Source organism: Primulina eburnea, chromosome 16 (genome assembly GCF_022965805.1).
Source record: "Primulina eburnea isolate SZY01 chromosome 16, ASM2296580v1, whole genome shotgun sequence".
NCBI classification, from domain to species: Eukaryota; Viridiplantae; Streptophyta; class Magnoliopsida; order Lamiales; family Gesneriaceae; genus Primulina; species Primulina eburnea.
In genome coordinates, this window is record NC_133116.1 from 3905660 (window position 1) to 3931704 (window position 26045).

Consider the following 26045-nt stretch of genomic DNA (forward strand, 5'->3'; position numbering starts at 1 on the left):
CCGATTAATGCTGAGAACTCCACAAGCTTTGTCTTGTCTCTGCCAATTTGCAGCAAATCATGAGATGATTTTTGCTGCACTTACACTTGCCAAGTTTGCAGTGTTTTTTTGTGGCAACCTTAACGTGGTGAATTTCGATTACAAAAATGTAAGTTTAATTCGTCAAAACTGCTATATTTTCTGAGCCTCGGATGCTAAAACATTAAAAAGATAATCTGTATCTCGATCAGATTACCTGCTGCGGATGCATTGAATGAGTTGGAGATCAGGGACTTATCTTCAACATCAACGCCACTGGAGCTGAGCTTGCTATACTCCTCAGATTTTATTTTTCTTCTTGATCATCCTCCGAATTAGAATGTATCAGCTCCGGCTTTTGTAAATGCACACCAGGTTTCAAAATGGTATCTTCAATTTCGTCATTAACTACAGATTTGGCATCACCAGAACCGGAAGACTACATCCGATCCCTTCCCGTTCATCTGGGTTAATTGTCATCTCAGGTTCCTTCAACAGAGTTATATCACTAAACCTCTCCTTCTGTGGCTCTTCCCACATTTTCAACGTTAGATTTGGCTTCATTCCAAATCTTGAATATTTTTCATTACCATCATCCTCATTAAACAGTTTCGATTTTCGCAAGATAACATCAGTAACATTGCTTTTACTCTCTTTGTATTTCGCAAGATAGTATCATTGATCTACAGGATACATAAATGTGGATGGGATCAACCAAATTTTCCTCTTCTGAGTATATGAAGAGTAAAGGGACAAGGTGATTCATGCAGTATCTCATCACGAGAATTTGATGATAGTGGTACGTGTTAGATATGCAAAATATCTCGTCTCCACAACTCAGTTTTCCAATTTTTGGGCTAGAGAATAGTACCTAATGTGATTATGAACATCGATTCATTTCTCTCCATGATCTTCCGTGAGACAATTTCGTATTGGAAAAATGGGTTGCGTATCCATTTAGAATATATAAAATAACCCGAATGAAATTATTTCTCGATTACAAAAAGAAATCAAATTTCGTTGATTTGAGAATTCTGATCATGGCTGTGTCACGGGTGACGTTAATGGTTAGTGACACAAATAGTGGCCAAATTTCATGATTATGTATCAACTCAAGCTACTCCAAATCATCAATCAACACAACCAGAAACTACATCAAAATGTAAATACAAAAGACAGAAATGCTAATCACAGTATCTTACAATCAATTTTCAGAAACTGAAACTATACTTTCACAGTTCTTTAAAAAAATCAACAGCCAAAGCATGCAAATAGTTTCTTAGGCACGCGACCCGTCGCACGGAATGTCGCAGCCGCCTCCTCCACCGTGTAAACAGCATGCTCGCAATCAGCTGCAACTGTCGCTCGCATTTCTTCAGCCGTTCTATGAGATATAGCCATCTTATTCTTCATATTTTCCCCGTACTTTGCCTTCTTCTTTTCAAAATTTTCCTGATTTTGGTTTATGAGTATGAGATAGAATTTTTACGTGTAAAGTTCACTCCAATGTAGTTAGACACAATATGAAACAATACTAAAACAATGAATCTGCTAGAACCAAGACAATCCCAAAGACTTTTAAGGATCCATACATAATCCCAACACTCAAAACTTATAGAGTCCCCACCTCGCTCCTCGCCAGTCTGTCCTCCTTCGAAAGTGATAATATATATTTTGAAATATATATATTTAATCTGAATTCTTGAAATTTTTTTTACCTCAATTTGCTTGAGTTGAGCATCGATATATGCTCTTTTAGTGTTCTCCCATGCATCTATAGCAGCCAACTTTTTGTGAGCCCTGAGTAAAAGCTTTTCAAGCATTAATATGTAATTATGAGCCATCAAGAAACAATTAGCTTATTTTTTCCCAAAAAAATAACTAGAAAATAGAGAATAAATTAGTGATGGAAACGACACACAATTTTATGTGTGTGGTATGTGTATATATATATGTATATGTATGTATAACATATAATCATCAACATCAAGAAACCTACTTGGTATCTACTTTAGTTTTTTCATTGTCTTCCCAAGCTTTAATCAAGGCCAATCTCTTCTCCGTTTCGACCCTTGCAAGTGTCGACTCTATTCAACAGAGCATCGAAATACATAATATTTAAAACAAAAAATATAAAAATCAAGAAAAAACTTCTTCAAAAAAAAATATCAAGATAAAACCAAATCACCCATGCCTTCGCAATTCCTACTGATTTTTTCATCTCCATCCTCTACTGCTTCCTCTGAAAAAAAAAATCATTGAAAATTTAGGTAAAAGTCCTAATGATGACTCCTTAAAGAACAAACAAAATAAAAATAAATAACTTGAAAACCTTGAGCTATGGGAGGAGGCTTCAAGGGTGAGTCTAAATCCTCCTCCTTGAGTAGTGAAACAAGTGCTTTTCCCTCGTCAACTTTCTTGGTTTCTTCTTCTGATCCCATAATTAATCGATCGTTATATATATATATTTTTTGTGCTGTTTTTTGTTGTTTTCTCTACACTCCAACCAAAAGGAGTGACAAGTTCTTCTTATATAGAATTTGGAGGCAATGGTCGGATCCATCTCCACCTAATATTTAATAATAACTTAATATATCAGTTACAATTTTAAAATTACCATAAAGTATTGAAACCTTTAATCTACTTATATTATATAATATTAGGTCGGGATATATTTATATATATACGTTTTTCTCATTTACTTAAAATTGATGATACAACGCAACAATTTTAGCCCTTTTTAATATAAAAATTGTATCATGTTATTTGGTATATAGTTTGGTCTTCCTTGTGTTTTTGGATTATGGATGATAGTTTTTCTCATAGGCAGCGAAACGAGGACATGGTTTTTTATTTTTTAAGATTCTTAGATTTTTTTTAAAATCCCCGAAATAGTTCGAGGTGAGTATGGAGATATTATAAATATCTCCAATCCACCTCGAATGTTATAGTTATTAATATTAAAAATATTAATAATAATATTAGTATTATAATAATAATAATAAGTTTGGATTCGAAAAATTCGACAAATCACTTCAGTTTTATCTTATTAATATTTTTGAAACAGAGATTAAGATTTAATCAATATGAGTTCGGATTCGAAAATTTTTTGAAACGGGAAAAGTAAAAGATGGAGGTAGATAGGATGATAGGGACAAAAGATATAAATGACAAACCGTCTCATCCCAACGACATCTCTATTCAGGGGTTGAGTTTACATTACCAAAGAAAAGCACATGGAAGAGACTGATATCCATTTAAGAAAATAAATAAATAGTATTTAATTAGAATAATAATTAGCAGGAACTAGGAAAGTGACAATTATTACAATTCAATTCTGACACCATAGTCTCGTACGTTATTTTAAAAGAAAAATGATTAGAAATATTATCTCCATTTGTGTCCTTTGATTTCTTCGAAATAAATGCCAAATACGGTAGCTCAATAAATAAAAGATTGTAAATTCATATTTCAATAATCAAACTTTTTTCAGTTGGCGATTCTAATTAAGGATCTCTATTCTATTTTTTTTTAAAAAAATCACTAAATTAAATATAAATATATTTGGGAACCATAAATCCGAAATGGGCAACTGATATAAACACTTGGTATTACATAATTTTTATTTAAAATATAATAAAAATCTTTTTTTTTTCTTTCAATTTTTTTTAAAACAAAAAACTTTGAAAAAAAATTTAATTTGGATAGGGGATAAATGTATTGAAATGGGAACACGACTTCAGGTGACTTTTACATTTAACCAACCGACCAAATCCTACTCAGACTTTGACGCGTTTTCAGATTTTTTCTTATAAAGGTTTGCGATGGTGACAAACATTTTGTACGAGTCATGGTCATTTGACCTAGATGAGAAGATAAACTGAGGGACGCGGACAAGTAGGTAATGATTTCAAGGAGAGTATAACAAAAATCGTCTCTCAATGTATAATATCTCACGATTTTTTTATGAGAATTATGATTCATATAAAAATCGATTATACGACATCAGATATTATCAACTCTCGCCATCTCAAACCTTACCAACTCATATTTTTTTTGGTAAATTGATATATATTTTTTAAAATCAACCAATTTAGCATTAAACTTGAAACAAGTCAAAATACACAGATTTGCTTATAAGCCGTGAACAAAAATCTTTATACAAGATGTTTTCACCCTTAAATAAGCAATTCGAAGGCAAGATAAGAGCTATACCCCATTAGTTGTGAGTCGGCACTGTTGAACTTGGAAGCTCGAAAGTCTTGAACCCGATCGAGTTGATGGATAAAAGATACGATGACTTTGTCTTCAACAAAATGAAGTGAACCAGCTATGAATTTAGAGACATTATTCAAGTCGGTCTCGATAATTATCTTTTTCCATTGATATTTTTGAGATGGCAACACCAAGCTTGCTCTCTAACTGCCAAAAACTCCGCTAAATGGGCTGAGAAAATACCATCCAAAAACTTGGACTGAGCTAGTAACACAAGTCCACGAGCATCCTTTGCAACCACACCAATACCCCATGAAAGATCGACGCTTAAAACGAGATAATATCGGCCATAAAGCCGAAATTTCTTACGTACCCCTCCGACGCACCAAAGCAAAACCAAAGAGTTTGAAAGCTATGCTCTGGGAAAACATTGCAACACGGGAAGATGTTGTCAACTTTAATACCCCTCACAGCTAGATGAAAATGAGTTTGTATGATTGTGTGAATGGCTTTCCATAAAAAAATATTTGATCTTGCTTTGGATGTTTCAAGTGCCAAAGCTTTCGAAAGTACCGAGTGCTTCCTCCCGAGCTTATAACCATTGCCAGTGCCAACCCGATCTCCCATCGCCAAAAGATATCCCGATCTAACTGAGTAAACTCCATTTGAAGTAAAGTGCCAAATCAACTTATCAGTTCCAGACAAAGCGAAGATGGGAAACCTTCTAAATTCTTCAGTATCTATTTGCCAGAAATTTTGTTCGAGTAATGCCAATTCCAATATCCCAATTCTATTCGACGCTCACTCACTTTCATATTTTCGAAACATGATGCTGCAATTGTAATAGGTTTAAAAGTGAGAGATCTCAAGAGCCAGGCATCTTTAAAAGCTCGATCGGACTGGATTTCCAGAAACAATCTGCCATATTCGTACGTAAGCCCTTTTGAAGCAAAACCCGACACACCCCATAACAAACTTAGCCAAACATTATAATGATAATTTTTTTATTCAATTAATTAAAAATATAACATATTGAAAACTAAAAGTTAAATATAATTCAAAATTTTTTGTTCGAGCTTTTGAGTAATCTAATTTTGTGTGAAGATTTACAAGATAACATGAAAATCCAAGTTATTACCAGCATCGTATAATTTTAGTCATGCCTTTTTTCTCCTGATTATATATATGATGATGGCAATAACTTGGATTTTCATGTTATCTTGTAAATCTTAATGGTGAATTTATAATCTCAAAAGTAGAACATATATATATATATATATATATATATATATATATATATATATATATATATATATATATATATATATATATATATATATATAATCGATTTTAATGGGAATATCGTGTTAAAAATAGGAGGATGGGTGCTGTCAATCTAACGTTTTCCATTGTCTTTGTCATATTAATTTTGTCAGGTGAATTCATTTCTTAACCCTTTAAATAATTATAACCAAATTTTTAAAAATATATTTATTATAAGTAATTTTAAAATATATTAAATCATCTTTAAATTTAAATTTTCGTTGCAGCCTAACTACATATATTAATATCCTTTCAAAATATATGTGTAATTGCATCATTTAGCTAGAACCATGATGTATCAAAGTAAGTACTTACGTTAAACGTATTTGATGACAATTACTTTCTCCCAAATTACATATCTAAATCAAACTTCTACATCTATGTTATGAAATTATTATAAGTAAATATACTTATAACATAGCAGCAAACGTTCGATCCGACATATTCATTCAAAGGTAAATTGGATAAATATTATTTGGATTGCATGCATGCAGGTGCGAGAAATTACATTTTGGAAGTGGAGTGCTCAAGGAATACAGAGGCACTTGCTCCCTTTGATAAGGATATATGTGAAATGGGGATTGGTGTGTGCGGAGAGAAGGTCTGCAACTTAGAGTGCTGCCGGATGAAGTGCTTGAGCAAGTATGAACGCCTTTACGCACAGGCGGCATGTGCGCCAATACCTGGATTTTCTCGCATGTGTACCTGTTATTTTTATTGCTGATTTATAGATTATGTCATTGGGAAAATAAAAAAATATATAAATGTTTCAAATAAATTATATTGATTAGAAAGTAAATATATATCTAACTATTGAATTTTTTTTTCTAGTTTACTATTTTATTCATGCGTTTTACCAAAAATAGTAGCGGTGCAACTCAAATCTTTTAAATCATTCTACAGCTCAAGCACCGGTTCTTTCTGATTTTTCTATCTTGCAGAGATAATTATGTCACCTAACAATATCACTCTCAATAATTATACTTCTTGCAATCGGTGAGAATCGGCTACATAGCCTTGACACCGATACCAATTGTAGGACCAACGTACAATTTGCCGTTTTACCAAAAACTAGCTGCTGATAATGGTGCAACTCAAATCTTCTGGTCGAAGTGGATTGTGCAAAGTATTGTAACAGTCAAAGTCTTCTAGTGATATCTTCTGCAAACAGAAGAACGAGATACGTAAAAGAGTTTTATCTTTCGAAGTTCTAGAAATAAGTCTTTGCGTGTTTACTTTCATGCAACCTCATATTATTGTTGCTGATCTTGGCCTACTGTTTTTCATTAAATGTTTTGATTCACTGAGTTGTGTCTGACTATTTTTGCACTTACTTCAAAAGTGTCTTATGCGGATAAAAGAATTTATTCACACTTTTCATTCACAACGAGTTTTAGTGGCTTTGGACCCTTATCAAGATTGTGCCTCAGACAACCCGTCTCTTAGGCTTTGCTTCCAGTCTGGACCTCATCACAAATCTTTATGTGTATGTGTGAAATTTTTAAGCATAAATTTAAACAACATTTCCGATTTCACTTTAGATATTCGTAATTTAAGAATATAATCTATGTAATAACTTGAATTTTTTCAAGTTAAAGTTGTAATCTTGTGGTAAAAATAGCAATCATTAAAGAAAAAACACAACTATATATTATGGTACATCTATGTGATAAATATCGACAAAATCTTGAATATTTTGAAAAATTGAAGCCATCTGAAAATGGGTGCTCTCAAACTAACATTTTACCTTCTCCTTGTTCTATTTTTTTCATTAGGTGAATCAATTAATTTCTTCTCAATCTAAGATCATATCATCATAAGAAATTATTGACTTCGAAATATATTTCTTATATTTAAAATAATTCTCAAACATTTGATAATAGGAAGTTTAAGAAAAATATATATATAATAAAGAATAAAAACAAACATATTTCAGTGGTTGAAATGTCGGGAATTTTTTTTTTTTTTTTTTTTTTTGCTATTTGACGATGGACTTAATTCTCAATGTTGTTATGTGCAATTCTTTGGTCGATAATTAGCTTGAAACATACAATATAATAATTTTCTCTAGATTGCATGGATATTTACCATGAAACCGATTGAACACACACATATATCTTTAAATCCGAATTAAACCAAAGTATTCAGTTTGGTTGGCTTTCGACCATATATATATCATCAGCTATAACTTTTTACCACGATGATAGATACACGATCTCATGTACGCGCGCTTCTTGGTTGCATTGGAAAGAAAGTTGGAGGTGGAGGGGAGGAGCCAAGAAATAATGGGTACGAGTCTTGAATCTGGCAAGCCGAAATTAGCAGACTGGTGTGTGATAGGGCTTGGAGTGTGTGGGGAGAGGGTTTGCAACGATGAATGTTGCCAGCAGAAGTGCTACGACCGCTATCGATCCGTCGATCCAAAGGGAGTTTGTATGTCGACGATAGGAATTCCAGTACGTTTGTGCAACTGTTATGTGAAGGTGTGTCTCTCAAATTGGCACCAACATAAGGGACCTAACACAACTATCGATTGATTAAGTGATCTACCATACCTACCATGTCATGAATGACTTGGGACCCAACTGTCAAGGGAAAATGACTTGGCATTAATCAGTGGAAGTAGTTGCGGTTAAGTTGGGAAAAAGGATGGAATACTTAAAGAGAGAATAACAGAAAAAACTTCACAGAAGACTTACACCGAGAAGTGAGATACACAAAATAGAGGAAGCTCAAGGAGAAGCGCAGTAGTCGTCAAAAGCTTCTGGGTTCATTTTTCTCTTCTTCTTGAGCGAACAAGCTCTGTATTTTGTAATTCATTGTTGTTGATAAATAAAGATTGGTTGCCCTCCCGTGGACGTAGACGAATTCCGTCGAACCACGTAAATACTCTTGCAATTTCTTTTACGTTGCGTGGAGTGTGTGAGTGTTGCATGTGCATGCTCTTCCCGTAAGTCCAAGAACGATCGATAGGAATCGGTTCGAACCTTTACAAGTGGCGCCCGTTATCCAGATGGAGTCAAAGGATATAAGGTATGGAATTTAGAAGCCACTGGACCGAGATGCTTCAATACCAGGGATATCATTTTTGATGAAGGAAAGATGGGATATAAACTGAAACATGAGTATACTGCCATGGATAAAGGCCAACATCAAACACAAATTGAGGTGGAGACCAACAATAACTTTCCTCAAAAGGAAGCTGATGGTCTCATTGAAACTCAGATACAGACAGCAGAAAATGATCCACCAAACCATGAACTTCAAACTTATACCTTAGCCAAAGACAGAACAAGAAGAGAGGTAAGACCCCCACAAAGATATGCTCATGCGGACCTGACATGGTATGCTCTCACTGTAGCTGAAAAGGTGGAGTTTATTGAGCCATCAAACTATGAAGAAGCTGTCACATGCAAAGACAAAGAAAATTGGCAAGCTGCCATGGATGAAGAAATAAATTCTCTCATGAAAAACAACACATGGCAGCTAGTGGATAGACCAAAGGGACAAAGAGTACTTGGGTGTAAATGGATATACAAACTAAAAGAAGGCTTGCCAGGGACAGAAAATGTTAAGTACAAGGCAAGGTTAGTTGCAAAAGGATACTCCCAAAAGGAAGGATTAGACTTCAATGAGATCTTTTCCCCGGTGGTCAAGCACTGTTCCATAAGAATAATACTTGCCTTGGTAGCTCACTTGGATATGGAACTTGAACAACTCGATGTAAAAACAGCCTTCCTTCATGGAGAACTTGAAGAGATCATATATATGGACAAACCAAAGGGACTACAAATAAAAAGGTCTGAACAGAAGGTTTGCCTTCTGAAAAAATCACTTTATGGGCTGAAACAAAGCCCAAGGCAATGGTATAAGCGATTCGATGAATTCATGTCAAGAATAAGCTTTAAAAGAAGCAGCTATGACAGCTGTGTTTATTTCAAAAGAGAAGAAAATGGTGTGATGATTTACCTCCTATTATATGTTGACGATATGCTCATAGCAAGTGTGAGCAAATCGGAAATACAAACACTAAAACAACAGCTTGGCTCAGAATTCGAAATGAAGGACTTGGGAAATGCCAAGAGAATTCTAGGAATGGAAATTACTAGGAAAAGGGAATGCAAAAGCCTGTTTTTATGCCAAGAATCATACATAAAGAAAGTGCTAAAACGGTTCAATATGCATGAGGCTAAGGCAGCAATTACACCTCTCGGACAACACTTTAAACTCTCTGTGGTACAGTCACCAACAAGTGCAGAAGAAAGGATGAAAATGATGAATATTCCATATGCAAATGGAGTAGGAAGCATCATGTACGGTATGGTATGCACTCGACCCGACTTAGCACATGCAATAAGCTTGATTTCCAGATTTATGGCTGATCCAGGGGAAAATCATTGGGAAGCATTAAAATGGACATTGAGGTACTTGAGAGGAACATTGAATATGGGACTGATGTTTAAAAATCAGCATGAAAACTCAACACAACCGCTGGAAGGATATGTTGACTCAGACTTTGCCGGGAACTTAGATACAAGAAAATCCATAACAGGATACGTTTTCACACTTTATGGCACTGCCATAAGCTGGAAAGCTTCACTACAATCTGTGGTAGCCCTATCAACAACTGAGGCAGAGTTCATAACTGTCACGGAGGCTGTTAAGGAGGCCATCTGGTTGAAAGGACTGATAGCAGAGTTGGGAGTTCAACAAGAACAGATTGTAGTGAACTGTGATAACCAAAGTGCTATACACTTGTCAAAGCACCAAGTATTCCATGAGCGTTCAAAACATATTGATGTCAAGCTGCATTATGTAAGGGATATTATCTCTAAAGGAGAGATAAAACTTGAAAAGATAGCAACGGATGACAACCCCGCAGACATGCTAACAAAACCACTGCCTATGGTCAAGTTCAGATATTGCTTGAACTTGATCAATGCGGTACCTCAGGAATAGAAAAGGGTAGAAAATGGAGAGTAGCCAATCTTGAAGACAAGGTGGAGATTTGTGAAGGTGTGTCTCTCAAATTGGCACCAACATAAGGGACCTAACACAACTATCGATTGATTAAGTGATCTACCATACCTACCATGTCATGAATGACTTGGGACCCAACTGTCAAGGGAAAATGACTTGGCATTAATCAGTGGAAGTAGTTGCGGTTAAGTTGGGAAAAAGGATGGAATACTTAAAGAGAGAATAACAGAAAAAACTTCACAGAAGACTTACACCGAGAAGTGAGATACACAAAATAGAGGAAGCTCAAGGAGAAGCGCAGTAGTCGTCAAAAGCTTCTGGGTTCATTTTTCTCTTCTTCTTGAGCGAACAAGCTCTGTATTTTGTAATTCATTGTTGTTGATAAATAAAGATTGGTTGCCCTCCCGTGGACGTAGACGAATTCCGTCGAACCACGTAAATACTCTTGCAATTTCTTTTACGTTGCGTGGAGTGTGTGAGTGTTGCATGTGCATGCTCTTCCCGTAAGTCCAAGAACGATCGATAGGAATCGGTTCGAACCTTTACTTGTTATTTTCGATGTGGAGCAAGAGTGTAGCGTATAAATTTGTTGAAATAAAAAATAATTAATTAATAAAATAATTAATTAGCATATGAGTTCAATCACCACTCACTGGTTTTTTTTTTCCCAATTGAGTGTGAGTACTCAGAAAAGCGACCATTTTTGGATTTTTTATTTTCTTTAAAAAAAATATAATCCTATAATTATTTGTAAATATATTCACTGTCCATACTTATTATATTATTAAAATAAATATATTTAAAATAACCAACTTTAATATTATGATATAACTTTTATATACCAAGACTAGCCTATTAAAATAAAATATTTTTAATTAATAAAGAATATCGCAAAATCTATTTAAAGTGAATTTGTAGCTCATTTACTTCTGTCATAATCAATAAAAAAATTCTTTAATTTAATATTTTTGAATTTTTAAATGACAACACTCCTAACACAAAATTTTATTTAAAAATAAAAAAGATTTAATATTTAAATAATCATATAATCAGTTATTGAAAAATTATATAAAAATGATTTCTAAAAGTTTAAAATTTTATCATACTCTGTATATTTTTAATATAAAAAAATAAATTTATGTGTATGTATTGTGTGCAAGAAAATACTAGATTATACAAAATCAAGGGTCAGTTTCTTAGAAGGAAAATTATTTTTTGGATTTTTATGTTTGTTTTTTTTTATAATTTTGGTTTATTATATTGTCAAATTTCAATTTAAATCCGATTTTTTCTTCAATTTTACTCATTTTTTTCGATTTGACGTTGATGTGGCACCAATATAATTCTGATTTTATAGTGATATGTGTCATGCCAAATCAGTAATCCCGATAAAAAATTACTAGATTACGGACAATATGAAGATACAAGACTAAAACTATAATTTTATAACATAGATCACCAAATCACAAAGAAACAAAAATATAGATAAGAAAAACTAATTTCTCATTATTAAACCTACTAGTTAAATTAAAATCTCTAATTGTTTTACTTTTCTTGGTGAGCCACACTCAATATGATAAAGCACAAGAATATTAGATTAACCATTAAATGAGTATAACAATCTTTTGTCATTTAATTGACGTTAATAATTTAAAATTAGAAAATATATTTTTCAAAAATACAAACTTTTTTATTTATTAGATGAAAAATTTTGATTGAAAATTTTAACTATTTTTTAGAAAAATATATTGAATTTTACTTAATCTACATAATAATAACAACAATTTACATACATTCAATGTATCAAAATTCATGAACACGCTATTTTTAAAATTTGAAAAATATGATATTATATAAAAAAATTATATTTTATTTAATATAATACAGAGTTATAATAATTAAATATATAAAAATAACACAAAATTTAATCTCATAACTGAAATTAAATGAAATAATATAATTAATGTAAACACTTATATGTAATTATATTTAAATAGATATCAAACTCAAATTTGAATTTCAAAACAATAAAAAACTTCGCATTAATGTGATAAATGAATACATTTATACTAATAAATATTTATTTTTAGAGATTTTTTGGCGAAAAAATTTCAAATATGATAAAAACTATGTACATGCAGAAATAGTAATGCACCAACTTTTAGGCAATGTTTGGTTGGTAGGATTAGGTGGGTTTATTTTTTTTTACCCACCTAATCACCCGTTTGGTACGCGTGATTATTTAACCAAGTCAATCCCTCGTATGAATGATTAAGTTATATTAGATAGGTTAAAATAATACCTCTTCACCTCAAGGATTATTTATCATACTCTTAATTCATCATATTTTTCCAATTTTACCCTTCTCCTAAATTCAAACTCACCACCACTTCCCTCCACCGACCGCCGCCGTCGCCGCCGCTAACGCCGACAACCGCCACCGATTCCGGCCGGTCACCTCCGACTGCTGCTTCCGGCCGACGCCGGATGCCGCCGGAACGCCGCCGGCCGTCGGAGCACCTCCCTTGCCGGAGTAAAGAAATAAATTAAAGAAAAAGACAATTTCCTCATTTAATCAAAAAATTCAAAATTATCTCATACTTAAAAATCATATCAAACATAATACTATTTTACGTCATATATTATATTTCTATGACAATCATTTTTTTTATCATTTACATACTAATCATTAATTTATCATATCCTTCCAATCAAACGTAGGCTTAGAGTAATTACATTAGTCATTTCAGTATACGAAGTAGTTAAAAAATATTATAATAACCAAATATATTTTAAGAATAATTAAATAATTTGTTAATAATAATAAATAATAACTCAAAGATTTAAAAAATATTAAATTAGATTAAAAAAATTTGCAAGCAATGCGAGGTTGGTATTATAATTAAGCAAAAACTTGTGTGCGACGGTCTCACGGGTTGTATTTTGTGAGACGGATCTCTTATTTGGGTCATCCATAAAAAATATTATCTATTATGGTAAGAGCATTATTTTTTATTGTCGGTAGGGTTGACCCGTCTTATAAATAAAGATTCGTGAGACCGTCTCACAAGAGACCTACTCAATTAATAGTGAGTCTCAGATCGCCAATTTTCTCGCTCTTCATTAGTTCGTCTTTATAATTGTTAGTCCACCCGATTGATTTGTAACAAACCTAAAAAACAAGGTATGATAAAATCACCAATATTTATTATTTAAATAATTGATGTTTCAGCATTGAATAATAGAGTATATTATTAAATAAAAATGCACAAATGTAAAATTGGACCCAAAAAAAAGGAGAGAAGTATATGTATTGGCATAGTGAACATTTTTTAAAAGAATACGATCATTCTTATATATTTATTGTTATAGCATATTATGTCTCGAAAATCGAACAAGTAGCTTATTTTCATCCCATATTTTTTACTGATTTTTTTTCTAAAAAGTATATTTTATTCTTCTCACACATCCTTAATAACGTTTATAATTCCAAAGTATTTTTCTATATATGTTATATAACGTGATATCTCTAATTTAATATATAATATTTTTAAACTTTAAAATATCCATGTATTTAAAAATTAAATACATAAATAAATAAATTAATGTACATGACTTAATACAATACAAATGCACCGACACATGCGTTGTGTATTTGTATAATATTTTTTTATAATTCATTTGGTTGATATTTAATTGAGGATTAAAATGTAATTATAAGAAATAGTGAGGGATTACACTGCATTTTTTATATATGAATTAAAAAAATAAATAGAAAAAAGAAGAAAAAAATATATGTCGAAAATGAACCTACAACTCGAAATAAAAACTTTATCCGCTGAGCTACATGTAACTTGCATTAAAATTTTAATATTTTATTAATATATATAATTATTAAAACAGAATATGATACCAAAAATTAGTTATTCTAAATTTCTCAAACTTAATAATAAATAGATATTACAGATTACATTGACTCTGATTTTGGCTGACTTAAATTTCAATTTGGTTTTCCAAGAGATTATATCTAATTATCGTAATATATTTATTTAACCTTTCCATGCATAAGTAACTACATTTTTCAAATTTCAAAATTTTCGTTATTACATACATAAGTATTTTACAATATTATTTCATGAATCAAATTTATAATATAATTTTTTTATTCGATTCGATTTATCAAAAAATATTATTTTCATATTATGTATGAATGGTCCAAATAAATGGATATAAAAATTCCAAATTTTATTTCAAATATATCTTTGACCATCGTAATTTTTTTTTAAAAGAAAAAAGCGAAAGAAAGAAGAAAAATGAAACTAAATAATACAAGTACCATTATATAAAAGTAGCCGTGCAACCCCTTCCTTCAACCTGTTAAGGCATTGATGACAGTAAATTTCCTTCGTACAGAGACGAAAATTTAAAGCTAAAAGCCCCACCCACCCCACAAGCCAGTAAATCTCATCTGCCACCCTTCTCAATTAAATTTACATACATTTCAGTGCTTTGTTTTTGATGCATTTCTCCGATGTGATTTGTTTTTACTGGTTCTCAGTTCAAGTGGTAGATTTTGTGTTGTTGGAGAATTGCTGAAGGATTGGATTCTGTTAGAAGTACTGGTATTTCTTTTAGAGTACAGAAATTTTGTTTTAAAAAATTTATTGAATTGTTTGGTTTTTGGGACTTTTTTTTTCCTTAAATAGCTTCATTTTCTGACAGAAAAACACAGATTTTGTGTGGAAATTTTTGAAGACTTTGATGGGTTTTTTTTTTGTTTCTGGTAAAAGATTAATCTTTCCAGATTTTGCACTCACAACACACATTTATGCGTGTCTCTTGTCTTGGGCAACGTAAATTTCATTTAATTTAAAATTCTGCTGCTCTAGATTACGTGGATCTTTTTTTTAAAGCTTTTCATATCTAAGTTTTAATGATTTTTTTTTAAAAAATGGCATCTTTTTGCTGAGATCAAAGTACTTTGGCTTTTCTTTTTGTAATTATATTATATTAATTTATTATTATTTTGCCTTTTTCTCTTTAGTTCCTTTGTGGGTATGCAGTTTACAGTCGGTTTAGACTCGGATGTGATTCAAGTACACGCATCTTTTCTTTTACTTGAGCAAAAACTTTAATCTTCAACATGGATTTTGTATTATCTTTTCCGGCTATCAAATTTTTTTAAAATTTCAAGATTTCTTTGTTTAAGTACATGGATCTCTCCACGAGGTGCACATGAAACTGTTGTGGAAATTAGATCGAGTTTAGTAATATCCCTGAAGTGTATTTGTAAAAATTTAAGTAAAGATTATGTCATATATTGTTGAATAATTTGGGATGCCTTTTGCTGATCTTAGGTAGGTGGACTTTTCAATGAAAGTGATTTCATTTCTTGTCTCTATTGCCTATAAATCTTTGTTTTAATAATTAGTGATTATTGGTACTTTAGCTTGTGGGCCGCATGATCCTGTCAAATCCATCTCCAAATACAGATTTTGGTTTTGATTTGCATTAAAATAATATTTGTTCAAGCTAGATCTGCTTATGGGCGTGGCATAAACTATTATTTTAACAACTCTGACCTTTTTTTTCCTGATAAAGGTGGATCAAATTTGGTACCATTCCCCTCTGACCCGAACATTAGATTTGAATTAAGGTTATATATTTTAAGGTCGTTGTTGGAAGAAGGTGTTTATGAAGAGATAATCTCGTGTCTGTCTTTTTGCTATTAATATGAGAACATATACATATTGCATTTTCTGATTCAAAGTAATTGACTTTCTTGATTGTCATGAAAGCTTGATGACAATAATTTGTTATCACTTTCTTTGATTTTTACTTGCATTGCTCTTACATTGCAGCTCATTTTATGAAGTTTATCTCCACAAATTTTGTACTGTTAATTATTCATGTGACTTGATATCTTCGTTTGAGAGGTGGGATGTGGCGTACCATTTATCAAAGTTGTATGACAAATGTTGGTTTTGTTGTGATTAAACTTGTGTTACTCGTATATTTGTTTTTTCGGTTTTCATTTGAATACTCTTGCTTGGCTTGGCTTGGCTTGGCTTGGCTTTTTCTGGCATAATTTTTTTTCTTTCATTCAATAATATTGTCTCAAGACTTGCTATTTAAGTTCCAATTGTTTTTCTTTGTTGTTGTTTTAGCTATCAGGACCTGGAGACTCATCATTCTTCGGATTGTGATTTTCTCGTAGACAGCATAGTACAATGACTATGGGTGACCTGAAGATAGGAGTTGATGTGGTCGGTGCTCAAAACCTTTTGCCCAAAGATGGACAGGGTTCATCTAATGCCTTTGTGGAGCTTTGCTTCGACGGTCAAAAGTATCGTACAAGTATCAAGGAAAAAGATCTCAATCCGGTGTGGAATGAAAGTTTTTTCTTCAATATATCCGATCCATCTGCCCTCAACACTCTTACTCTTGATGCTTGCATCTACAATAATGTGAAAGCAGCTCAAACTAGGTCCTTTCTTGGAAAAGTAAGCATCAACGGAACTTCCTTCGTTCCCTACTCTGATGCGGTTGTCTTGCAGTATCCTGTGGAGAAGCGCAGTATCTTCTCTCGTGTTCGTGGGGAGCTAGGACTGAAGGTTTATGTTACAGATGATCCATCAATAAAGTCATCTGCTCCTGTTTCTGAGGTTGAGGAAATTCAAGTGCCCCCGGGACAGGTTGCTAAACCCATCTCTAATTCAAGTCAAAATCTTAAATCAGAGGCGAGACACACATTTCATCATCTCCCGAAGCGTGAAAAGTCAGAACTGCAGAATCATGCTCCGGCATTTTCAGTTCCTCATCAAACAACTAAATATGTGGCAGACGAGATGAAGGCTGCTGAACCACAGCCTTCAACACTTGTTCGGGTTCAATCAGCATCATCGGCTCAACCGGTCGACTACTCGCTTAAGGAAACAAGCCCTTTTCTTGGAGGGGGGCGAGTTGTTGGGGGTCGTGTGATTCGGCCAGATAGGACAGCTGCAGGTACTTACGATCTTGTTGAAAAAATGCACTTCCTTTTTGTCAGGGTTGTTAAGGCTCGTGACCTTCCTGCCATGGATGTCACTGGGAGTTTAGATCCATATGTGGAGGTGAAAATCGGGAATTATAAAGGTGTTACCAAGCACATTGAGAAACAGCAAAATCCATTGTGGAATGTTGTTTTTGCCTTTTCACGGGAGCGGATGCAAGCATCTGTGCTTGAAGTAGTTGTCAAGGATAAAGATCTCATGAAAGATGACTTTGTTGGCTTCGTCAGATTCGACCTCAATGAGGTCCCAATGCGTGTTCCACCAGATAGTCCTCTGGCTCCTGAGTGGTATCGCCTCCAAGATAAGAAGGGAGAGAAGACAAAGGGTGAATTGATGCTCGCGGTTTGGATCGGTACTCAAGCAGATGAAGCCTTTCCTGATGCATGGCACTCTGATGCAGCTACACCAGTTGACAGCTCAGCTGCTGCATCTGCTCTCATACGTTCAAAAGTCTATCACGCACCACGCTTGTGGTATGTTCGGGTAAATGTTGTTGAAGCCCAGGACTTGGTACCATCGGAGAAGACTCGATTTCCTGATGCTTATGTTAAGGCACAGATAGGCAATCAAGTTACGAGAACAAAGCCGGTTCAGGCACGAAATTTCAACCCCCTGTGGAACGAGGATCTGTTTTTTGTTGCTGCGGAACCTTTTGAAGACCATCTTGTTCTGACGGTCGAGGATCGTGTGGCTCCGGGGAAAGATGAAACAATAGGGAGGGTCATTATACCATTGGGTATGGTTGAAAAACGTGCTGATGATCGCATCATTCACTCTCGTTGGTTTAATCTTGATAAGCCAGTTGTCGTGGAGGTTGAGCAGCTGAAGAAAGAAAAATTCTCAAGTAAGCTCCATCTCCGGGTTTGTTTAGATGGAGGCTACCATGTTCTTGACGAGTCGACTCATTACAGCAGCGACCTTCGCCCCACAGCAAAACAACTTTGGAAGCCTCCAGTTGGGATCTTGGAACTTGGTGTGTTGAATGCTGTTGGGCTTCACCCTATGAAAACTCGGGATGGAAAGGGTACATCAGATACATATTGTGTGGCAAAATACGGTCACAAATGGATCCGAACCCGTACTGTTGTTGACAATCTTTTCCCTAAATACAATGAGCAGTATACATGGGAAGTTTTTGATCCAGCAACTGTCCTGACAGTCGGTGTCTTCGACAACAGTCAATTGGGAGAAAATGGTCCAAATGGAAACAAGGACTTGAAAATTGGAAAGGTCCGTATTCGAATTTCAACACTAGAAACGGGTAGAGTCTACACACATTCTTATCCACTGCTTGTTCTCCACCCCAGCGGTGTCAAGAAAATGGGAGAGTTGCATTTGGCACTACGATTCTCATCAACTTCTTTCGTAAACATGCTTCATGTTTACTCGCGACCCCTACTTCCGAAAATGCACTACATAAGGCCTTTCACGGTCATGCAGTTAGACATGCTACGCCACCAAGCTGTCAACATAGTGGCCATGAGGTTGGGTCGAGCCGAGCCCCCACTTAGAAAAGAAGTCGTAGAATACATGTCTGATGTCGACTCACACCTTTGGAGCATGCGCCGAAGCAAAGCCAACTTCTTCCGATTAATGTCGGTCTTCTCAGGCTTGTTTTCTGTAGGGAAATGGCTCGCCGATATCTGCATGTGGAAAAACCCTGTGACAACCGTGCTCGTGCACGTTCTATACCTGATGCTAGTCTCCTTTCCTGAGTTGATTCTACCCACAATTTTCCTCTACTTGTTTCTGATAGGAATATGGAATTTCCGGTGCAGACCAAGATATCCACCCCATATGAACACCAAAATCTCACAGGCTGAGGCGGTCCATCCTGATGAACTCGACGAAGAGTTTGACACGTTCCCGACGAGTAAAAATCCAGATCTGGTCCGGATGAGATATGATCGACTGAGGAGCGTTGCTGGGAGGATTCAGACCGTTGTCGGGGACATTGCAACTCAAGGAGAGCGGTGCCAATCTTTGCTAAGCTGGAGGGATCCTCGGGCCACGGCCATCTTTGTTACTTTCTGCCTCATCGCAGCTTCAGTTTTGTATGTGACGCCATTTCAGGTAATTGCAGCATTGGCAGGTTTGTACATGATGAGGCACCCTAGGTTCCGGCACCGACTGCCTTCCGTTCCGGTGAACTTTTTCCGGCGACTTCCGGCTAGGACCGATAGCATGTTGTAAACTATGTTATGTTGGTTTTGGACATTATTTTGGATTTGGACCTTATTTATGTGTATGTTTGTAATGACTTTTCATGTGTGATGATTGGCGTTTTAACATGGTACTAGATACTTTGCACACGCGATACGTGTGTACAGTTTTTTTATAATGATCTATGGACTAAAGTGAAATTTGATAAATTATCGAGGGACTAATTGCTATTTGAATTGTTGTAATTTAAAAAAAAAACAAAAATGTTTTTGAAATTAAAAAAAAAAACAAAACAAAACAAAAATATAAATTTGATATCAAACGAGGGCAAAATTGGTAAAACAAAAAATAGATCAATTTTTTGTTTCTACTAGAAAGATTCTTAATAATAATAATAGATAAATATTAAAATAAATTTAACCTTGTACCAATATTTAGTTATTTAATTCTGATTGAATATTAAGTAGTATTTTAAAAAGCACACTTAAGTTCTGGTTAAACGTGTTTAAGTTTTGAAACTCGACAAAACATCTTGTTTCGGAGAAAAGCGGAAAAAAAAAACGGTCAAATTGTAGTTTATCCGAATTAAGCGTAATTAAAATGTTTAATTAAATGTATTTAAACACAATTAATCATATATGTTTATTTTTAATTTTTTTATTTTAAAGATATATTTTTTATTTTAAAATAATACTTAAATTTAACTTGTATTATTTTATCTATTTATTGATTTGAGATAATTGTAATTATATTAAAGATAAAAAATACTTAAATCCGTGTTAAATTCACTTAAACTTAAAAGTCCAGAGCTCGACATCCACTCGACATCCATACTTCGAGATGCTTGACGATGTTTAGAACATTCTTATTAAATGAAATCATGTTATTCCAATATATTATCAGAACAATTTCTTGACATTTCGATTAACCTGAGCAAGTTCGTCGGGCCTTTGAGTTCTTTCTAAACTAAACCCATTATGATTCACCACATATTCCTTCGATTTCTCTTCCTTCGCAGCCAGCCTAAGCTAGATTTTCGTGTACTTCAGCTGTCTCTGGTGTTATTATTTCAAGAATATCTTTTTTTAAGGCGTGAGAGCTGATCACAATATGGCCAGCCGGTCAGCCCCGCCTCAATCAGTTCATGACTTCACTGTTGACGTACCAGCTTTTTCATCTCTCTGATGTTGAAACAAGTGGTTGATTTCTTTACAGGCGAATCCTTTTTTTGTTGATCGTGGTGAATTTTGTTTCTTTTAGTTTAGCGTGAAGGATTTATTGTTGTCGTTTTTGTGATATTGGAATTGCTAAGTTTCATTCTTCGGGAATTTGTTTGGTGTGACTGAAAAGATCTTGGATTAGGTTTTGCCCACATCTTAGTGGTTGAATTAACTTACATGGTTAGAATTTGGAAGAAAGAAGAAGAGCATGAGTTTGACTAGAGTAAAATGAGCTGAAGCTGAAGGTGACAAAGAGCCGGTCTTGTCTGGCTGAACAGCCTCAAGATTTCAAATTGCATCTGTAAAATTATTAGATGTCTTAAAAATTTGATGAGATTTCGAATTTAATTTTAGAGAAATATAAGTTTCACGCCCTGGACTAAATTAGATGTCCTTTACTACAACTAGCTTATGCTTTTTCTTTTTGTTTCCATTTTGTCATTGATAATGGTGGGTGATTGCAGGATATTAAAGGAAATGATGTTGATTTAAGCATCTACAAGAGAAAGGTCCTGGTTATTGTCAATGTCGCCTCGCAGTGGTATGCTATAGTGATTCGACGTGTCCCTTTTCTATGTTGTACTGAAGAAAAAATATTTTAGAATTTGAGCGCAGGAAAGGAACTCTTCCGTGTACCCTTGAACGTTTATGTTATCTTGCATGCTTGGGATTGCGCCTTGACTTGTGCTTACTATTTAAGCCCTTTCAAAAAATATTCTTGGGAAGCCATGTTGAGTTGTCTTTCTTATTTGGTTGTCATGCTTGATACAGAGATACTAACTTTTGAAACCTGTCTGCAGTTTTAGTTGAATTTAGATAGTCAAGTATTTATCTTCAGTGTACTTGCCACATGTTACTGGTTTTTGGTGTCTAAATATTTTCTATGATATACAAGAAGGGATTTTTCTGATTTTCACGCTTTTGTGCACCACTTGAGAATTAGCCATTCCAATTTAGTTTCTGTTTGACTGAGTAGTGCATCTGTTTAAAAACATATCGATTTCAGATTTAGCGAGAAGTTGGAGTTTTATATGTTGTTGAGTTGAGAAAGATTTTTCTTGTCTTTTTTCTTGCTGTGTGGACTTCTTGTCCACTCTTTGTAATTTGTGCTTCTATTTAATGTATAAGAAAAAGTAGTGCATCTATTTACATTCTCATGAAGAAATTGATGTGATTTCATTCCTTATCCGGTGTAGTGGTCTGGCTAACGGAAATTTCACTCTCTTTTGATTTTTGTTGTTGCACTTTGTATTTGGAGGTAACGAATTTACTCCTACTGTTTGAGGCTTGAAAAGCTCTGTAGCATTATTTCTTACAACAGAAGTGCATTTGAAGCTCGCTATGGTAGGGTTTAATTTTATCCCATAATTCGTGTAATTTTCTGGAGGATTGACTACTCAAAGATATAAGTCTCCATTATGAGCAGGTTTGGAGATATTGGCATTTCCATGCAATCAGTTCGGCTCACAAGAGCCTGGCACCAATGCAGAAATTCAAGAGTTTGCTTGCACTTGCTTCAAGGCCGAGTATCCCATTTTTGACAAGGTAAGAATTATTCACATCACGGGTTTCCTTTAGTAGGTGTTTTCCATCTTAAATTATCTGGATCTTGAAATGCCTCTTTTTTCTCGAGTTGGCTAAGCTTTTTCAACGTAGTTACAAAGAGACTTTACCTTTTGTGTCAAACGTATAGCTTGATGTGAACGGCGCCAACGCTGCCCCAATATACAAGTCCTAAAGTCAAGCAAGGGTAGCCTCCTTGGGGATGGTATCGAGTGGAACTTCGCAAAATTTCTTGTCGATAAAGAGGGTCATGTTGTTGATCGTTACTTACCCACACCTTTCCTCTCGCATGGAGGTAAAGACACAGAAATCATGTATTTGTAGGTTTCTGTTCTTTTGGGTTCGTTTGGCTTCCAAGAATAAAATTCCCATTGAGGATGGATTCTGATAGAACGTTTTGAGTTCGAGTTCGTGTGTTTAAGATTTGTGCTGGATATGAACTATGAACATCTCCCTACAACGCATCATTAAATTGAATCTCCAAATAGAGATTGCTACAGTGACTCTATATTTGGAGGATCGGTAGCAAGATGATTTTGGAGAAATACGTAAATGACAAAAAAAAAAACGTCTTCCAAAATCGTATACTGGTCTTTTTTTAAAATTTTTAATTTATGCGTTGGTTTTTTTCTAAAAAATTTATTTGTTAATTTATGAATAGCATCATTGCAAAAAAGTCTTTTTTTAAAAAAAAATTTAATTTATGTTTTGGTCTTTTTTATTTTTTTAATATATGTTTTGATCTTTTTTTTAATCTCTTTTCAGTGCTAAATCTTTTTGCACTATGTAAAAAAAAAGAGTCAAATACACTTTTAATTGTGTTCAATTTAATAATTTAATACATTATACAAATTTATTAGAAAAACTTGTGAATTAATTTTTAATTAACAATATATTACATAATTATTTAATTATATATATATATATACTAGGAATGTATACGTGCGATGCACGTAGATAACTAATAAGAGATTTAGATAATGTTTAAAATCGAATAACATATTGTTTATGAGTATTTATCAATCTAAATATATATAAAACACAAAAAATGAAAATATATTATGACAATAAATCATATATATTCACTTATTCATATGACACTTTCAATCTATGTGATTATAACACAATGACAACTCTCTCAAATTAAAAAATATAAATTTTCATCCAAATATAATTCACAATGGGAAAACAATAAAAATAACATAATAGTAAATTTTATCGAAACCAAAATCACGATGTACTTAAAAGGATTAAACATAGACAAAATATTGTCAAATAAAATTATCTTAATTAACTAAATTAGCGTAATAATGTTAAAATAAAATCACTACTAAATATTTAGCAAATTAAATATCAATTGTAATTTTGCTAAATAAAATAGATATATAAATTAGATAACATAAAAAATTTTGTGAGAGAGCCCCACAAGTCATTTTATAAGACGAATCTCCTATTTGATTCACTAATGAAAAAGTATTATTTTTTATGACAAAAATATTAATTATTATAAATACGGATAGAATTGACCCATTTCACGGAAAACGAACTATGAATATTCATTCTAAATTTGCAAACACGTGTAGACACAATAATGTAGACATATGATTTAAATTTTCTATGCATATAATATTTCCAATAATGTTAAATAAAAATAATAAGCATAAAAACAACTGCAAACATTAAAAAAAATATATATATATAAAGAAAAAATAGGGTCACAAAATAAAATGATATATTTAAATAAAAAATATGACGCTTCTTAGTTCATATTTAAACATCAACTTGTAATAAAAGTTATGTATGTATATATGTAAGATAAAAGATAAGAGAAAAACATTAAATATTCATTAGCAACCATGAAAAAATCAACTCATTTTAACAACCAATTTTAGTAGTAACAAAAAAAAACCATTGGTGAATTGATAAATTCTATATGCATTAATATCAAAAGTCATTTACGATGTACAATAAATTACTAAAGGAACCCATTAAAAAAACCATTAATTTAATTTACTAACTTAAATGAATTAAATGAATAAGGGTATATTAGAAAATTCACAATTAGAACTCTTATATTTATATGTATGTTAGATACAATGATTGAGAATGAAAAAAATAGAAAAATAAAGGAATTGAAGAATTTTAGAGGATATGTGTTGTAGATTTTTTAAAATAGCGATTATTGATTTCTATTTTGGAGGAGAGATGAAAAATATTATTTGTAAGACTTGAAAATTTAACAAAGAATGTACTAGGACAATATCGAACTTTTGTTCCGTCAATTCATTTTATGTACAAGAAGCACAGCATGTAATCAAGTCGGGAGAATAGTGGCGGTAAAAAAATTCACTTGAAAAAATAATGTTTTTGGAAGAAAATCAATTGAATAAATCGATAAGCAGAGATATGTATACACTGTCAACTGTTTTGTACATAAAAGAATGGAGATAGAGTCTCAAGTTCTGTACGTTTTCGGGCCGCTCTTCTTAAAGTTTTTCTATTCCTCCACAATAATCTATCACTACCACTAAAATTTCTAATAGCAGTCGAATCCACATCCACAAAAGCCTTCTTCAAGTACTTGTGTCTCTGAGAGTTCCTCCTTAACTCAGAGCGCCTCAATGGTGTATGAGGCTCTTCAAATTTGCTATAACAGTATCTGCCAAGTGAGAGGATAAAAGACTGATGTAAAATACAGCCATGTGGATGCCAATTTCACATATGATTTTACTTTTTTGTTAAGGTTCAAGAAATGATTAGTACATCTGCCATGCACAGGGTGTGATTCCAAGTATTTTAAAGGAGAAGATTTACACAACCAAACTTGCCTCTCTTGTGTTATCGATGTTGATGCACAAAAATCTCCATTTGGATGAAGATCACAAGCAGGACAGATGTAGATCTTTGGTGCAATTGAGATTTCGACGCAATCAAAATGATACCATTCATTACATTTGTCGCAAGCAACCATGGATCTTTGATCATATGGTCTTCGGCAGATGCAGTAAAGCATACTTCGATCCCTCAGTAACTGAAGCAACAAAAGCATCAGGTCAGAATCAAAAAGAAGTGCAATCGAGTGCCAAAAGGAGTTATAGTTACCTTAAGCTCCTTTCCGCAATATACTGGTAAATTTTCACCCTCCAAGATGAGTTCAAAAACTTTATTTAACTCGAGCAGTCCCCCGTCCATTGAGACCTGCTTGCATTAAAAAATGCTAAATATATGCTACGCATGAAAACCCTGAACTTTCAACAAATGAACCAACTGGAAATGGACCTTTTTGGCTATATTTGCCCATTGCAAGCCCACATTTCTGAGTTCCGCCAGTGTCAGCCTATAATAATCTTCGGGAGGAATGTTAGCTGCATCCCCCTAAAGCATGAGTTGAAGAATATTAATAACTAATATCTACATCGACTGGGAATTGCCACATATTTATGCCTTCTCAAGGAAAATGGATACAGAAGCATCATTGCGCTCATTGCCGCTGAAACTAGATTAGGGACCA

At 33.5% G+C, this 26045-nt stretch overlaps 3 protein-coding genes and 1 long non-coding RNA gene across 12 annotated transcripts in view; 2 read left to right on the forward strand and 2 right to left on the reverse strand.

The window, feature by feature from the left end:
• Positions 1-1181: 1181 nt before the first annotated feature.
• Positions 1182-2554, reverse strand: LOC140816896 (remorin 1.4-like). 4 transcript variants are annotated; one of them, XM_073176391.1, is made up of 5 exons: positions 2351-2554; positions 2213-2248; positions 2018-2105; positions 1737-1818; positions 1182-1470 (listed from the first exon to the last, which is right to left on the reverse strand). In XM_073176391.1, the coding sequence occupies exons 1-5, from the start codon at positions 2457-2459 to the stop codon at positions 1270-1272; spliced, it is 516 nt and encodes a 171-aa protein (XP_073032492.1). In that variant the 5' UTR covers positions 2460-2554; the 3' UTR covers positions 1182-1269. The 4 variants fall into 4 exon arrangements, with proteins under 4 accessions (XP_073032492.1, XP_073032491.1, XP_073032488.1 ...); XM_073176390.1 differs by having other exon boundaries at positions 2207-2248; XM_073176387.1 differs by having other exon boundaries at positions 2207-2260.
• Positions 2555-14892: 12338 nt separating this feature from the next.
• On the forward strand, positions 14893-19887 carry LOC140816635 (multiple C2 domain and transmembrane region protein 7-like). 5 transcript variants are annotated; one of them, XM_073176015.1, is made up of 3 exons: positions 14893-14993; positions 15095-15158; positions 16704-19887. In XM_073176015.1, the coding sequence occupies exon 3, from the start codon at positions 16767-16769 to the stop codon at positions 19779-19781; it is 3015 nt and encodes a 1004-aa protein (XP_073032116.1). In that variant the 5' UTR covers positions 14893-14993; positions 15095-15158; positions 16704-16766; the 3' UTR covers positions 19782-19887. The 5 variants fall into 5 exon arrangements, with proteins under 5 accessions (XP_073032116.1, XP_073032117.1, XP_073032118.1 ...); XM_073176016.1 differs by having other exon boundaries at positions 15095-15152; XM_073176017.1 differs by lacking the exon at positions 15095-15158 and having other exon boundaries at positions 14906-14993.
• Positions 19888-20629: 742 nt separating this feature from the next.
• Positions 20630-22943, forward strand: LOC140816934 (uncharacterized). 2 transcript variants are annotated; one of them, XR_012114692.1, is made up of 4 exons: positions 20630-21230; positions 21436-22315; positions 22398-22516; positions 22665-22943. It is a non-coding gene; the product is annotated as an uncharacterized lncRNA (long non-coding RNA). The 2 variants fall into 2 exon arrangements; XR_012114691.1 differs by having other exon boundaries at positions 20631-22315.
• A 1973-nt stretch (positions 22944-24916) lies between these two features.
• The window catches only part of LOC140815943 (lysine-specific demethylase JMJ17), a 34180-nt gene continuing 33051 nt past the window's right edge, over positions 24917-26045 (reverse strand). Inside the window, exons 31-34 of the mRNA XM_073174987.1 lie at positions 25814-25909; positions 25637-25732; positions 25363-25565; positions 24917-25193 (exon numbers count right to left, since the gene is read on the reverse strand). Coding sequence (XP_073031088.1) covers positions 24953-25193; positions 25363-25565; positions 25637-25732; positions 25814-25909 — 636 coding nt within the window. The 3' untranslated portion in view covers positions 24917-24952. The remainder of the gene's footprint in view (positions 25194-25362; positions 25566-25636; positions 25733-25813; positions 25910-26045) is intronic.